General features: G+C 39.1%; 1 protein-coding gene across 10 annotated transcripts in view; it reads left to right on the top strand.

Moving 5' to 3' along the window:
- Nucleotides 1–3,036: 3,036 nt before the first annotated feature.
- The window catches only part of LOC120523032 (mitogen-activated protein kinase kinase kinase kinase 4), a 222,068-nt gene continuing 209,901 nt past the window's right edge, over nucleotides 3,037–15,203 (top strand). For 5 of the 10 annotated variants that reach the window (XM_039743967.1, XM_039743971.1, XM_039743961.1 and 2 more), the window contains exons 1-2: nucleotides 3,039–3,458; nucleotides 3,852–3,917. In XM_039743967.1, coding sequence (XP_039599901.1) covers nucleotides 3,402–3,458; nucleotides 3,852–3,917 — 123 coding nt within the window. In that variant the 5' untranslated portion in view covers nucleotides 3,039–3,401. Of the gene's footprint in view, nucleotides 3,459–3,851; nucleotides 3,918–15,203 lie in introns of all 10 variants that reach the window. The other 5 variants (XM_039743970.1, XM_039743965.1, XM_039743969.1 and 2 more) reach the window with 3 other exon arrangements.

Raw genomic sequence — 15,203 nt, 5'->3', positions numbered from 1 at the left:
GAGTGTAGAAATAATCAGCATGCAAGGCAAGGTCTGGACTTTCAAGGCAAAACTCAAAAAAAAACAAGCAAACAAACAGAACAGTCACTCAACACAGAATTGTTCTCAGTATGAATGGTCTAATACAACATCTGCACCTTCTGATTTCAAAACCAATAATTCATCCATTTATTATCTGAACTAACTATTTATATTAAAGAGAAGTCAAGCAAAATGACACCTTTTATTGGCTAACTAAAAAGATTACAATATGCAAGCCTGTGAGTCTTCTCCGAGTTGCCTCAAAAGCTTGCATATTGTAATCTTTTTAGTTAGCCAATAAAAGGTGTCATTTTGCTTGACTTCTCATTACATTCATAATGGCTAACAAATACAACACCCTAGTACTATATTAAAGAGAAAAGCACAAAGAACCAATGGAAAACAGCTGAATATAGGACTACATGCAGTTAAAGTAGTTCTTTGTGGTAAGTGGTGTGAGTCTACACCATGGGAAAAACTGGAAAGGGAGAGTATACTTCTAGCACCACTATTTAAAAAATAAATGGATATATGCCAGCTGGGTGCACTTGTTTCTCATGTGTTGGCAAAAGTGATGGTGGGTATATGGTCTGAATATTTTTTAATAAAGTAAGACAGATAGGTAAGGTAAAATAGGTAGACTTGCCTTTCCATGTGGTGCCAGAGACCAGGACGATTTAACCCGGCAGTTTGAGTCAGTCTTGAATAAGGTATGGACGCATACTATGAATTCATGCACTTTGTACAAAAATGTTTCAAACACAAACATCCAAAAAGAAAAACAAAATGAAAATGACAAAATGGATATGCTAAGGAATAACGCACGTCATTATCAACTATTTATTGAGCTTGGCACACTAGATAGATAGATAGATAGATAGATAGATAGATAGATAGATAGATAGATAGATAGATAGATAGATAGATAGATGTACTTGTTCCCAGGGAAAATTTGGCAATTTGTATACCAATACCAAAAGCATCTAGCATAAGACTATGTAGCTCAGGCCTCAACACACAGACTTTCATAATAATAGTTCAGCACCAGAGACTAGGTTACATATCACCATAAGCAAATTTAGGCATAACAAGGCAGAAAAGGACATATGCCACAAAGCAGACACTGGCTATAGACACAATAAGGGAGCAAATGGAAGTTTAGGAGCATATACAAGACTGACTGGACATAAAGTTTCATAAAAACTGAATAATTATTTGCATACTGTAGGTGTCTTTAACATATATAAAAATCATAGTGAATAACACTAAAACGTAGCAAATACAAACATTGCAAAATTAAGGTCTGTAGGATGTGTACCACAGTGACAAGCAGAGTAACAATATAAGCTGAAGCAAGCATTCAGGAACAACCTGAGGCTGTTCCCTGACCATGCAACAGCAAACAAAGCACAGACGTACCGCCTGAGGACAATCTTAAATTACAGTACTTTATGTAGGTCCCTTGTTAAAATATTGGATATAGGACATGCCAGATCAAATAATGTGAATAATAATAATGACTATAGGAACATACATCAAAGTGACACAGTGGTTTCTGATACTGTCTTGTGTGTGTCATTGTCTCTGTGGGGTTTGCACATTTTTCCTGTGTTCATGTGGATTTTCTCTGGGTATGTCACTTTCCTCTAACATTTGCAGTTCAGCTTTACTGGTGAGTCTAAATTGAGCCTATGTCAATGGGTTTAGATGTATACTGTACATGAATATGTCCTGCACATGTCCTGAAATTGAATTAGCAGATTAGGAAGATGGATGATAGTAATAACAATAATTATAATAAATTATAATAATAATGGGCGGCACGGTGGCGCAGTGGTAGTGCTGCTGCCTCGCAGTTAGGAGACCCGGGTTCGCCTCCTGGGTCCTCCCTGCGTGGAGTTTGCATGTTCTCCCCGTGTCTGTGTGGGTTTCCTCTGGGCGCTCCGGTTTCCTCCCACAGTCCAAAGACATGCAGGTTAGGTGGATTGGCGATTCTAAATTGGCCCTAGTGTGTGCTTGGTGTGTTTGTGTGTGTCCTGCGGTAGGTTGGCACCCTGCCCAGGATTGGTTCCTGCCTTGTTGGCTGGGATTGGCTCCAGCAGACCCCTGTGACCCTGTGTTTGGATTCAGCGGGTTAGAAAATGGATGGATGGATATAATAATAATATTTTTCATCTTTAGGTGATGTTAAAAGTGGCATTTCTCAGGGATCAGTGCTGGGACCAGGACTATAGAGTCAAAGTTATGGAGTAACATCCATCCATTCATTTTCCAACCCGCTGAATCCGAACACAGGGTCACAGTGGAAAGCAATTATTAGGCAACTGGAGTCAGAATCGGAGTTGGAAAAATCACAATATAATAATACTTGTTTATTTAGCTTTTGTAAAAAGCCAGATTTCCACCTGGACAAACAGAACAAAAGAACATAGTTGATCTATTTAGTATAGTGCCTTTCATATCTCTCAATCTGTCTCATCCTGCAATCCTGTCTTGCATCCAGCGTCATTGAAAAAGGCTCTGGCTCAACAAGCCGTGACATAGTATTACATCAAGCAGGGCTGAAAAATAAATTATTTATTTGCTAGGACGCATACCCTTGTATCACTTAACTAAATGAAGTGATAAAATCATAATAATAAATGCAACATTTTATTATTATCATCACCTTTTCTAGATGACACATTATGGTATAATTCTGATCAAGAAGATGTGTAATAATAATAATAATAATAATAGCCATATTCTCATATCATAATCAGGTTAGCTGCACAAAACAGTTCCGTACTATTCTGATTGATTGTAATATTGTTCAGCATTGCCTTTAAACAAAGTCCCTGCCTTGTAGCCATAAAAGGTGTTCTCCATCAGAACGGCTACAGCACGGACTGTGCCACTGGGGCAGCCCCGCACGGGTGGCACTGTGCTCAGACGGTGACCTTTGTCCTACCACACCCCTGATGAATATTGATGTCTTTTCTGTGCCAGACAGGAGCCGCTTCCGGTTTAATTTTTTTCCTCCGCTGGAGGAGGTGGAAAGGGGGAGCTCTTTTGCAGTGTTTCTCCCATTCCTCTCCCGCAAAGTACTGCCCAAGCCTTTTTTTCCTGCTTCCTCCCTCCCTCCCTCTCTTTCTGATACATCAGACCGGTTCAGCTTCCTGTGTTTGTGTGGCTGATCGTGAGAGAGAAGAAAGGCAGAAAGAGAGAGAGAGACGCTCGGGAGCTGCCAGCTCAACATGGTGTAGTTGTTCTTGTCGGGGCCGGAAAGAAACACAAAGAGGAGCGTCGCCAAATGTGGAGGAGAGACAGCGCCGCACAATCGCAAACGTTTTGAAAGCAGAGACGAGGACATTGTAGTTTTTGTTGAATAAATTGAAAAGATGGCGAACGATTCTCCAGCTAAAAGTCTGGTGGATATAGACCTTTCTTCTTTGCGGGTGAGTGCGGGAGATCAGGGAGGACATGATCGAGAAATCCATTAAAGAAATCGATAAATAGGAGAGCGGTCGACGAGCGAGGGCTGAAAATCCCCAACGAAGGGACAAAGGCGTGGAAAGCGGAGCAGTGTGAGCTAGCGTGGTGCCCATAGCGGAGCAGCGCAGCAGGGGCTGGGGTTGTCTCTTGTTCCGGTGGGGTGGGTGTCGTGGGATAGTTGGAGATTTCCTTTGTTTGCATGCACTGGCATGTTAGAATAAAAACGGGGCGCAGCAGCCGCATCGCGTGGTGGCTTCCTCGCTAACGCAGCGTTCGGTGCTTTCCTGCGCGCGCGTGTTTGCTTACCTTTCAACGTTCATGAATTTTCCTTGCATCTCTCTTCCTCTTTTCAATAGGACCCAGCCGGGATTTTTGAACTTGTGGAAGTGGTTGGCAACGGCACCTATGGACAAGTTTACAAGGTTTGTGTAATGGGATTTTACCCTGCTGGGGAGTGGTGTTGTCGGCGGCCTCCGAGATCGTATTTGGGGCGAGAGTGGGTGCATTTAAGGCAGTGACAGCCTAGCGCTTTGCCAGCTTATGGTGCAGACCCTTAGGAAAAGTTGCCTCCAGGTTGTTGGTGCAGATCCGAAGCATTGCCATGCCATTGTCTGGCAGGGGTTTTGTATGAGACAGATATATTTCGCTCGGGTCTGGACCTGTGGTGGCCAGCAGCCATATAACAGGGGGCACTGGATGAATGTACCCGAGTGGGCGGACATCAGTCTGCAGTTCTTGGCTTTGAGGGAAGACGTCACGCATTGGGCATGTATTTACATCACACCTGGATAGCTGTGGCATGAAAGATAAGGGTTTCAGGCCTTGAAATCTGTTCACTGCAAAATTGCTGTCTGTTCTAGTAATATGTTTTATTGTTGGTTTGGTTTCTGATCATCTCCCCATAGTTGTTTGGTGATTTACAGATGAACTGAACACTTGTACTGACCTTATTTTTTGTTAACTTCAGTTTATGATTCCATCCATCCGTTTTCTAGCCCACCTCCTTCTGAGCAGTGCCATGTGTGAGCTGGAGCCTCTCCCAGCAAGCATAGGGCAACAAGCAGGAACAAGTCCTGGATGGGGTGCCAGTCCAGTGCATGATTGTGATTCTGAATTGTGTGATATGATATATTCAGATCATTACTTTATGATCAAAAACTTGTCTAAGTGCTGAGGTTGGCTATGCAAGGTCAGATTTAAACCTTCCACTTCACCCAAAGCTCAGTTCATTCAGTAGATGTTTCTTTCATCCCATATCGTGCATCATTGAAACCTTAATCGGGCCACTTTCCATAATTTTCATACCTTTGTCTAATCAAGTCTTTTGCAAGTTTAACAGGGATGACTATATCTTAGTAGTAACAAACAAGAGGAAGCTGCCGTTGCTGGTCTAGTCATATGATCCTTTCATGTAGGCCAGAATAGCTTATCTCATGGCTTCGGCTCTTCATGATGGGAAGCAGGACTTGTATGCCAGTTATTGGCACCTGTGGGAACTGTAATGCATGTATGTGGTAGTTAAAGTAAAAAGGAAAGGCTGCTCTTGTAGTTACTCTGCACTTACCACTACAATTTCATGTTTTTGACAGTATTTTAAGTGAATTATGATTTTGAATTTTTAATTCGCCCAACTCTGGAGAGTCCTTGCTGCAATTCCTGTATAAAAAAAAAAGCAGTGAAAAAGCACTTTAATTGAATCTTTTATACATGCTCTTTTTGTGGATCATGTTTCATCAGCTGCAGTGCTCAGTGCTGACCTGCTAAAATGGTCCTGAAAACTTGATGTGTTTCTATGGTGCTGAATGAAAAAGCTAGTGAGAGTTCTTTGCTTTTAATGTTGGTACAGCTCCCTGAATACAATCTTTTTGTTAAACCTTTCTTTCCCATTTGCTTACACACAAAAGCTGGAAGTTGAAAAGCGCTGTTGTGTGCACAAAGTAACTGAAATATGTTTGCAAGTTATCAAGAGACATTAATACAACCCAAGCTGCCAAGAGGTATTAATTTAAGTAAAACTGAAATGTGGTATGAGTGTATCATTGTGTGGAAAAACGTACACAGTGGTAGGATAAAGAAGCTTGTACTGACTGAAAAAAGGCTGGTGAAAAGTTTTAACTATATTCCACGCCGACTAGTTCTCGGAACAAAAGAATTAAAGTGCCTTCACTGAAAAACATTGGATCCAGTCTCAGTTGTGCAGTAAAGTAGCATTGCGGTAGTGATGGGAATGACACAATTTTTCTTATTTTGAATGAAGGCTCACATATTGCTATTTTGTGTTGGTATTTTTTTTTTTTGCATTAAGTTCCATTTGCACTTCAATTGTTTGTTATCTTTTTAAATTTTTTTTCCTGTCATGCAGTCTTATCTGAAATATCTTCCATCATACAGGTTGTTTTATTGGTAATGTTATGCTATTCCGATTTTGATAGGTCATTATTTACAAAGGGAATCATCCCTCATTATTTTATGCTCATGAACAGAGAGAAATGGCAAGACTGGTTATGTTTGTGTAGAGAGAGGTTTGAAAAGATCTTTGGGGAAAACAAAATGGGGCCCATCCCTTCCGTCCCCCAAGCATTGTAACTTGTGTGGGAGACTGACCAAGAGAAATGAGTAATAAACTCAATACTATGTGTACTTTGACATATCTGGGACTTCTGTCTGCCTTCTGAGAGTGCTTTTCACTGAAATATTTCATTTTAAACGTATCTGAGAACATGTCCTATTTTAAATTATCCTGTATTCCATATTAGGTTTTTCCTTATGTGCTACATATATAGTGGATAAGTCATGGAGAAATGCAAACAATTTTTGTATTCATAAGAATTACTTAAGAGCAATTTGAAATTTCTTCAGTTTTTGGGTTTTTGTTGCTCACTGACTCGGCGATACAAGAAAGCCGCCGCCTATGATGTAGTGTTCGACTTGTCTCAATGTCTAGTTATGCAAGATGTCAAACCTTCTGGGCGTCCATTCCCATTTTTTCGTCCTCTCAACCCCAAAAAATGCTCAATTTGAACCATATCTTGTTATGGACATTAAAACTCTAATAAAGAGTAGAGTAATAGGTGCCTTTCACAAAAATGATCAGAAGGACTTGACAACATGCTTGCCAAATCAACCAACTCAATGGGTTCATCTCCCCAATGGGATATCAGAGGTCAAAGCTACTCCTTTTCATAAAATGTTGGAAAAATGGGCATTGATCATATAAGCATGTGGAATGTTGTTTTATGCTATTTTGAGGTTGCTGTTTAGAAATATGATGACATTTGTGATACTTGATTCTTTACTGGTGGTCCCAGCCTTTAAGAGACACTCCCAGGAGGTGATAAAGGCCAAATTTCAAGCATAAGCAAGTGGGGTATCATTTTAATCTTTGCAGGTCAGTGATTAGAAATGTATTTTTGATTACATTTGTTTTACAATTGAGCATATTTTGGCTTTAAACAGTCATACTGAAGAACACATTTTAATATTTCAAAAATATGATGCATCTGCTCTTATGTACTTTTACCTCATGAAGTAAATCATTACCTTTCTTATGAATACCTTGAATTAGGACAGCTAACTCTGTTGAAGACTTTTATTATTTACTTTGCTTTCGTAATATCTGTACCTCATATATACCTCTTTATTTTTATGCATTTTTTTGTTTAACTTAGCTTATGATTTGTGTGTGTGTGTGTGTGTGTTAAATTTTGCTCCTCATTAGTAATATATGCATATCTTTGCTTAAAGCAGACAGTGATTTTCTGTGGCTGTGAAATTTAATAGACATCTATGCAGATAATAGGGGATGTCACTTCATGCACCCTAATGCTTTTCTGATGACACAGCTCTGTTGCAAGGTTTGCAGCAGTTGTTTAAGGCAACTCATCATAAAGTATGTGTGTATAGATTTTGCTTCATCTAATTGCATAATTACTTGATGTGGTAACTGAGAGGGAAACTGCATTTGTGTCCTGGAGCCTTACTCCACAGCTCTCTAGATAGTGAACTAGTCCAGCCTTAATGTTCAAATGGCATGTTATTGCTTCAGTTGTATCAGAAGACTGAAGGTGGGCTGTCAAAACACAGTTACCTCACTGTCATCAACCATTACTGGTAACAGATATGAAAGATATTCATGTTTTTTTATATATATTTAATATGATACTTCAGTTGTTATGAATCAGTCAGAACTGATATTCATAATGGTAGAAAATGCTCTTCTAATATTTACCCTTTGGTTGTGTCCCTTAGCTCATTGCAGACATGCTCTTTGTTAAATTTGGGCTGTTGGTTGCCATACTGTATTTGTGAGATTTGTGTCCTGATAACACTATTTTGATCAGCTATTTATCTATAGACCATCTGTTACTGTGCACAAAGCTGTCTCTGACGTCCTCTTTCGTCAACAGTACGTCTACAACAGTGCAGACTTTGGATGATTTTTGACTGTTGTCTTATTCTCAATAAATGGCTGATACACTACATTCCCTCTGGCAAGTCTGTTGCCTGCGAGCATTATATCTTAAAAGCTACTCAAGTCTTCACTCATTCTTGTTTTACCACAAAACTGCAAATACTTAAACCAGCTGTCCAGCTACTTTAAACAACATTATCTGCACATCACATACTCGGCCTTCAGTAATGTGATAAGTGCAGGTGTACCCAATAAAATATGTTCTGACTGTTTTGTTACTATTTGAATGTGCAAGGCAATAAAAAGGCTAAAAAAACACGATCAGTCATTTAAAACAAGCCTCTGCATTATGACAAATGTTTTATAACTTAGATGAAAGTGGTTGGCAGGTATAATGCTCAGAGCCCTTAATATGTACTGTTTTTTGTTTTGGTATATTCTATAGCTAATGCAGTTTTTAAAAATACAGTTTAGTCTGTGTTGCATACTGAACCTTTTCTGGAGTAGTGGAGCACTGTTAGCTTATTCTCTTTAAATTCTAGATTGTTTCCTATTTCTTTTAACTTAGTAAAATATCTTCAAAGTTTTTTTTTTTTTTTTTGTTAAACACGTGTAATTCACCATGTTACATTGATTACCTGGAGAAAGTTTTGCCTTCATACGGACAGGCATTTTATTTTTCTCAGGCAGGACATGCCTTATGTTAGACGCTACATCACTAAACTGCAAAAAAAGTGTGATTTGTCATGATGTCATGCACAGTATTGTGGTGTATATTCGATTTGCTTTCGTACGTCTTTTTACAATCGCATTTTTTTGTAATGTTGAATAGTAATCCTTAGTAAAATGGACATTCTGTTTCTTAAACATAATCTTTGATAAAATATTTTTAGGACACCCTACACTGCTCTGTTTTCTTATCTATGGTACTAAAAACAGATTTTTAAACAATTTTCTCTGGCACCCTTCAAGTATCATTCTGTTCCTTTTACTGTTCCAGTTCCCTCTTGCAGCTAAGATCCCTGACTTGCTGCTGTTTTTTGCTAAAACCAGATAACATGCATATAACTGACAATTGTTGTTATTCCTTTTATTATTACAGCACATTTAAAATCAGTTTTAAAGTGCATCTTTAGTATCATCCATGCATATTTAGCTACTTCAGCTAACATGTGCTTTCAAAAGCAGTTTGCATGTTAATTGGTCACCAACTAGTCACTTGCGTGAATCAAAATCAGTGAGGTGTGATTTAAAAATGGTGTATTCAGTTCAAATATATTATGTTTCTGCTGCAACCATAAAGAGGAAAAAAGGTACTCTATTGAATTTAGTCATTGTAGTGCTCAACTGGAATCCCACATTTGTTTTGTATTGTTTTGACAAACACTCAAGGCTCATTTTTACAGAATTTTCTGAGTTACTGCGGACAGAATATTTTAGTAATTATGATGCGGTGGACATAACTTCAAGATCACAATAATGCAACATTTAGTATATTGTTTTATTTGTGAAGCACTCGGATTCAGAGTGCTTCAATTTATATAAAAGAGAAATGAGCATTTACATGATGTCATCTGGCTATTAGGAATAAAAAGAAATGTAGCTGAGGTATGAACACATATATTAATGATGTTTAATGTGTTTGAGCAGTCACAGGAGATATTCTCTATGTTTTTATGTATGTTACAGGCATTGTGACGTGTTCTTAGCTCTGCTTCCTCTTCGATCACTTCACTTTGTGTGCAGTGAGAATCTAGCTTTTGTGAAGAGCAGTGTTTTCAAGTATAAATTCGTTTGAGTTCTGAAATGTATCTTAAGGAGGTACTCTAGTCAAACAGTTAATGCAATGCAAATGTGCTTCATGAAAAAATGTAAAATATTATTGGGATATATATATATAACAAAATTAAAGGACAAATTTGCAAATAGCATCTAGTATTAACATTGAGTATATTTAAATACATTTGAATTATACTTATTTTTTTATATATGACTGTTCAGACCTTAAATTAGGACAAATTTAAAAGCTATTTAGTAAATAGAATCACATGCTGGAGAGATGAAGCTGTTTTATTGTCCGTACTGTTTGGTTACTCTTACAGGCAGCAGTCACTTAAGTAATCTAGACACTACAGAAAAAAAATTAGTGCAAAATTAGAAAGACCTATTCATACATTATAAATTTCTTTTAAAAGGAATGAGTCCCAAAAACATACAAATGACACAAAGATAGGAACAGTAAAGTAACAGTTTAATTGAAACAAATGCTAATTTAAAAGTGGGAATTGTCCCTAATAAGGAGGTACAGTGACTCTCCAGGCCTGAGCACTCCTAGACTTGGAGGTCTAGTACAAAGGTACTTCAGTGTGTCAGCACATTGGTGCTTGCAGCTTTCCATTTTTTCCCCACAACCCTCCTCTTTTAGGTGACTTTTGCAAATTCCTTGTATCTGCTACATAAGTGCCCATTTTGTAGAATGCCTTGAATATTATTGAGCCTTGCAGTTGGACTTGATGACTTCTGCTCCTCAGTCAAAGTGACAGTTGACATTACAGTAGCCCTTCTGACAAATGTCATTCTAGTTCAGTGATGAAGTTTTGAATGGCAACCTGATCTAGGCAGAGTGGCCGTAGTTTCATATTTTTTTTTTTATCACTTCTGTATAATTGACTGCACTGAGGTGTGAAGTACAGCGGGGAAAATAAGTATTGAATGCATCAACGTTTTTCTCAGTAAATATATTTCTAATGGGGCTATTGACATGAAATTTTCACTAGATGTCTAACACTGTCGATAACACTGACGATGCGGCTTCGGCTCCATGCTCCCATCGCTGTTCAGGAGCCCTTTAACCCAACACCGTCGATAATGTCACGAGATGAGCTAGACAGTAGAGGCAACAACTGAGCAAGGGGATGGTACAAATGTGCAAAGTGCTTTTATTAAAACAGTCAAACAAAAATGAAGTGTTCAATTAAATAGTGTTGTGTAGTTCAAAATTCTTCAATAAATAATCCATAAGAGAAACGTGGAGGTTAAAATCAATAGAAAAAACAATCCTTTAAAATAATGGGGTTCAAAAGACGCTGGAAGCAGTCTTCTTAAAAAAAAAAACCAACAACAAGCCTGGTGCTTTTCTATGCTTGCGTCTCACCTGCTTCTCCGGACAAAGCTTTGCAGCAGGCGAGACGCTCTCTGAAAATGCCCTTTTCAATCACATCCACACGGGTCTGGAGACCTCCCGATCCCTGGCTTCGGTCTGGTACTCATCCCAGTCCCGAGATTTGGTTCACATCCAATGGCCAGGACGCTCACGTTGGGTAATCCACCACCAAGCCTCCCGACTCCCGCTGTCTTTCCGGCCTTCCGCGGCCAGTCGCCTTTCCCTGGTCACTCCCGCTACCTGATCGCTCTGCGGGAGCGACTTCAACTTCAACACCTGGGTGTCGGCCTAACACCCAGCTTCCTCACAGCTGCCCACGAGCGCTCGTTCGCTTTCCCACACACTACTTGTGTCTCTCTCTCTTGCACCGACTTGCTCCCTGTAACCTCCGTCCTTTTTGTTTCCTTTTTTCATTGATCTTTCTGTTCCCCAACCGACTCGCGCTTCTTTTTATATTGCGAGGGGTCATAGCAGCTGCAGCACATTAGCCACGGGAACAATCACGGATATAGGCAGTTCCTCACCTGTGCACTAGGTGAGAAACGCCAAAACTGCAGATCGCCCTATGGCTTGCTATGGCCATCATGCCCCCTTACTAAGCCGCCGCGAGTGCGGTGATTATTTATTCAAAAAACGGCCTTTGCTCAGCGAGCTGTGGACCCATAACACCACAAACACCCCAAGTAATCCACACATACAAAGAAATCAAAACAAATAAGTCAATAAATTATGTGTAATAAATGGAATGACACAGGGAATGAGTATTGCACATGCTTACCTAAATTTATTTAATACTTAGTAGAAAAGCCTTTGTTGGTAATGACAGCATGAAGACGCCTCCTGTTTGGAGAAACTAGTTGCATGCATTGCTCAGGTGTGGATTTTTTTTTTGCCCATTCTTCTACACAAACTGTCTTCAAATCTTGAAGGTTCTGGGGGCCTCTTCTATGAACTCTGATCTTCAGTTCTTTTCATAGATTTTTAACTGGATCCAAGACGTGCGATTGGCTGGGTCATTCTAGCAGCTTTATTTTCTTTCTCTGAAACTAATTGAGAGTTTCCTTGGCTGTGTGTTTGGGGTCATTGTATTGCTGAAATATCCACCCTCGTATCATCTTCAGCATCTTGGTGGATGGCAGCAGATTCTTCTCAAGAATGTCCCAGTACATTTTTCCATTCATCCTTCCTTCAATTACAAGACGTTTCTCAGTACCATATGCTGGAAAACAGCCCCACACCATGATGTTTCCATCTCCAAACTTCACTGTTGATATGGTGTTTTTGGGTTGATGTGCAGTGCCATTTCTCCTCCAAACATGGTGTGTGCAGTGACATCCAAAGAGCTCAATTTTGGTCTTACCTGACCAGACTATATTCTCCCATGCTTTGTCTTCAGCAGTGGAGTCTTCTGTAGTGAGTGTGCATTACTTATTGTTTTCTTTGAAACAACTGTCCCTGCTAATTCCAGGTCTTCCTGACGCTCTCCGCAAGTGGTCCCTGGCTCTTGGACAACTCTTCTGATTATCCTTTTGACTCCACTGTCAGAAATCTTGCGAGGAGCATCTGGTTTTGACCAGTTTATGGTGAAATGATGTTTTTCCAGATTATGGCACCAATGGTTCTCACTAGAACGTTCAGAAGTTTAGAAATAGTGAAAGAGCAGATTTCAAAAAATGATTTAAAAAAAGTATAAGACAGAAACAACCTTCTGCACATCACTGGATAGAGGAAAGTTCAAAGTTTAAAAGCCCACCTAAAATACCAGTGAATGCCACCAAGCGTTGTTTCTCGTTTATAGCAAAATGGCGACAACACCACAAGAGAAATCACTGAAGGTGAATGTGTTTTGTGCCATTTCTGTAAGCAAAGTTTATAGACCTTTCTTTTTTGCAGAGCAAACTATGACTGGATTTTCATACCTGGACATGTTACAAAACTGGTTGTTTCCCCAACTTCAAGAAGATTCGAATGACTTCATTTTCATGCAAGATGGTGCCCTGTCTTATTTCCACTTAGAGGTCCAGCTTTACCTGAACAACACCATACCAGGATGATGGATTGGAAGAGGTGGACAACAGGATCTTGTTCATCGTCTATGGCCTCCCAGGTTTCCAGACCTTACATCCTGTGATTTTTATCTATGGGGAGAAAGTGTGTTTGTTCCACCTGTGCCCGGTAATATTCAAGATTTGCGACATCAAATTGAAGAATCTGTGAATTCTTTAACTAGGGACCAGTTGACTCGTGTGTGGCAAGAAATGGTCAACCATTTTGATTTTTGTTGCACTATACCTAGTGCTCATGTTGAGTGCATGCAACCTCTCGGACCATAGGACCAAACTTTGAACTTTCCTCTATCCAGTGATGTGCGGAATGTGTTTCTGTCATATACAGTTTGTTTGAAATACATTTTGGAAATCTGCTGTTTCATTTTGAATAGCCTTGTACATCTGTAACTAATGCCATTGGTATGTTTTGCAACAGTAAGGTTACGAAGGTCTTGAGAGAGCTCTTTGCTTTTACCCATCATGAGATGCTTCTTGTATGCTATCTTGGTAATAAGAAACCTTTTTATAGGCTTTCAGTTAGGACTAAACCAGCTGATATTAGTTTTCACTGATAGGGGGCAGGATTGCTTTCTAAATACTGACAGATTTCAGCTGGTTTCTTGGCTTTCTGTGGCTTTTTGCACCTGCTTTTCTTCATGTGTTCAATACTATTACCTGTGTCATTCCACTTTATTACACATAAGTTAATTCATGGACTTATTTGTTTTGATTTCTTTATATGTGTGGATTACAAGGGTTTTTACCAACATCTGGTGAAAATTTAATGCCAATAGCTCCATTAGAAATAGATTTTCTGACAAACATGTTGACACATTCAATACTTATTTTCCCTGCTGTATGTTTCAGCATCTTTCATGGTCTTGAAGCCTTTTCCAGATTTGTGCTTCTCTGTAATTCTGCTCCTGGTTTGTTTATAAATTCTCTTTTATCCTCATTTTGGTTTGCTTTGTTGAAATTGTTAATCATGCTGTTGGACATGGATTGGGGTATTTATTGTGATAAATTAATTGATAATGGATGATCCAAACATTTTCTATGCAGGTGGAAACCAACAACCGTTTTTGTGAGTTGAGTAAGGTAGTGCATAGCACCTGTCCAAAGTTAGCGCCATATTTACAAAGGAGATCAATACTTTTAACATATCTTGCAATTATAACTTTTAATTTTTAGGAAATGGAAAGGTGCTGTTTTGTAGATTAGCTTTCAAAAATCTTAATATATGGTCAGTTTAAAATTTGAGACAATAAAATAAGAAAATAGGTTTCTCCAGGTTTGTATGATATTGCAGTGACACCACTTTTGACATTTCATTGCACTTCCATGCGTGCATCTGCCTCTGTTCTTGCATGCCTTGTTTGTTGGCTGAAATATGTTCACTTCACTGAAAGCCTGCTTTTGAATAAAACATAAGTGATAATCTCTCATTCTGCTTTTGTTGCTTTTCTCAGTGCTGCCATCATTTAATAAATGACGTCTCTCTTTAATGGATTTTTTTTTTATATGGGAAGAAATAAACCTGAGGTGAGTTGGCTGACTTATTTTTGGGTGTCTTAAACTTTCATTTAAAGAGATTATGGATACATTATGTCAGATATTAAATTGCTATTGTATACGCTATAAATTAAAAGTACACAGTTGCTCCGTCCTCTCCTTCAGTGCCATTAGAATTCTTGAGTGTATTTTTAGTCTTGTCTTGCTTGTCTCTTTCGGAACCAGGTAGCCTCATGTATAAACGGTGCGTATGCACAAAAATGTTGCATGCGCCTGTTTCCACGCTTCCATCACGATATGTAAAACCTTGGTGTAAAGCCACTCACATTTTCACGCCAGCTCAATCCCTTGCATATGCAAGTTCTCCGCTCGGTTTTGTACACTGGTGGCACTCAGCGGCAAAGCAGTGCCACTGTTCCTGTGTGATTTCCCTTTATTTTTTAAGTGTCTCATCCCTGACTCGGCCTTATCAAATACACTGAAGTTAACCGCATATCATTTATTAGTTTAAGGCATCTGATTGTAATCAACCTGTAACCATATAATGGTGCACAGACTGGCCAAGCTGTTCCAA

The sequence above is a fragment of the Polypterus senegalus genome, chromosome 2 (assembly GCF_016835505.1).
Source record: "Polypterus senegalus isolate Bchr_013 chromosome 2, ASM1683550v1, whole genome shotgun sequence".
In the NCBI taxonomy this organism is placed as follows: Eukaryota; Metazoa; Chordata; class Cladistia; order Polypteriformes; family Polypteridae; genus Polypterus; species Polypterus senegalus.
The sequence above is the reverse complement of the archived record's forward strand: the minus strand, read 5'-3'. Positions and strand labels throughout refer to the sequence as shown.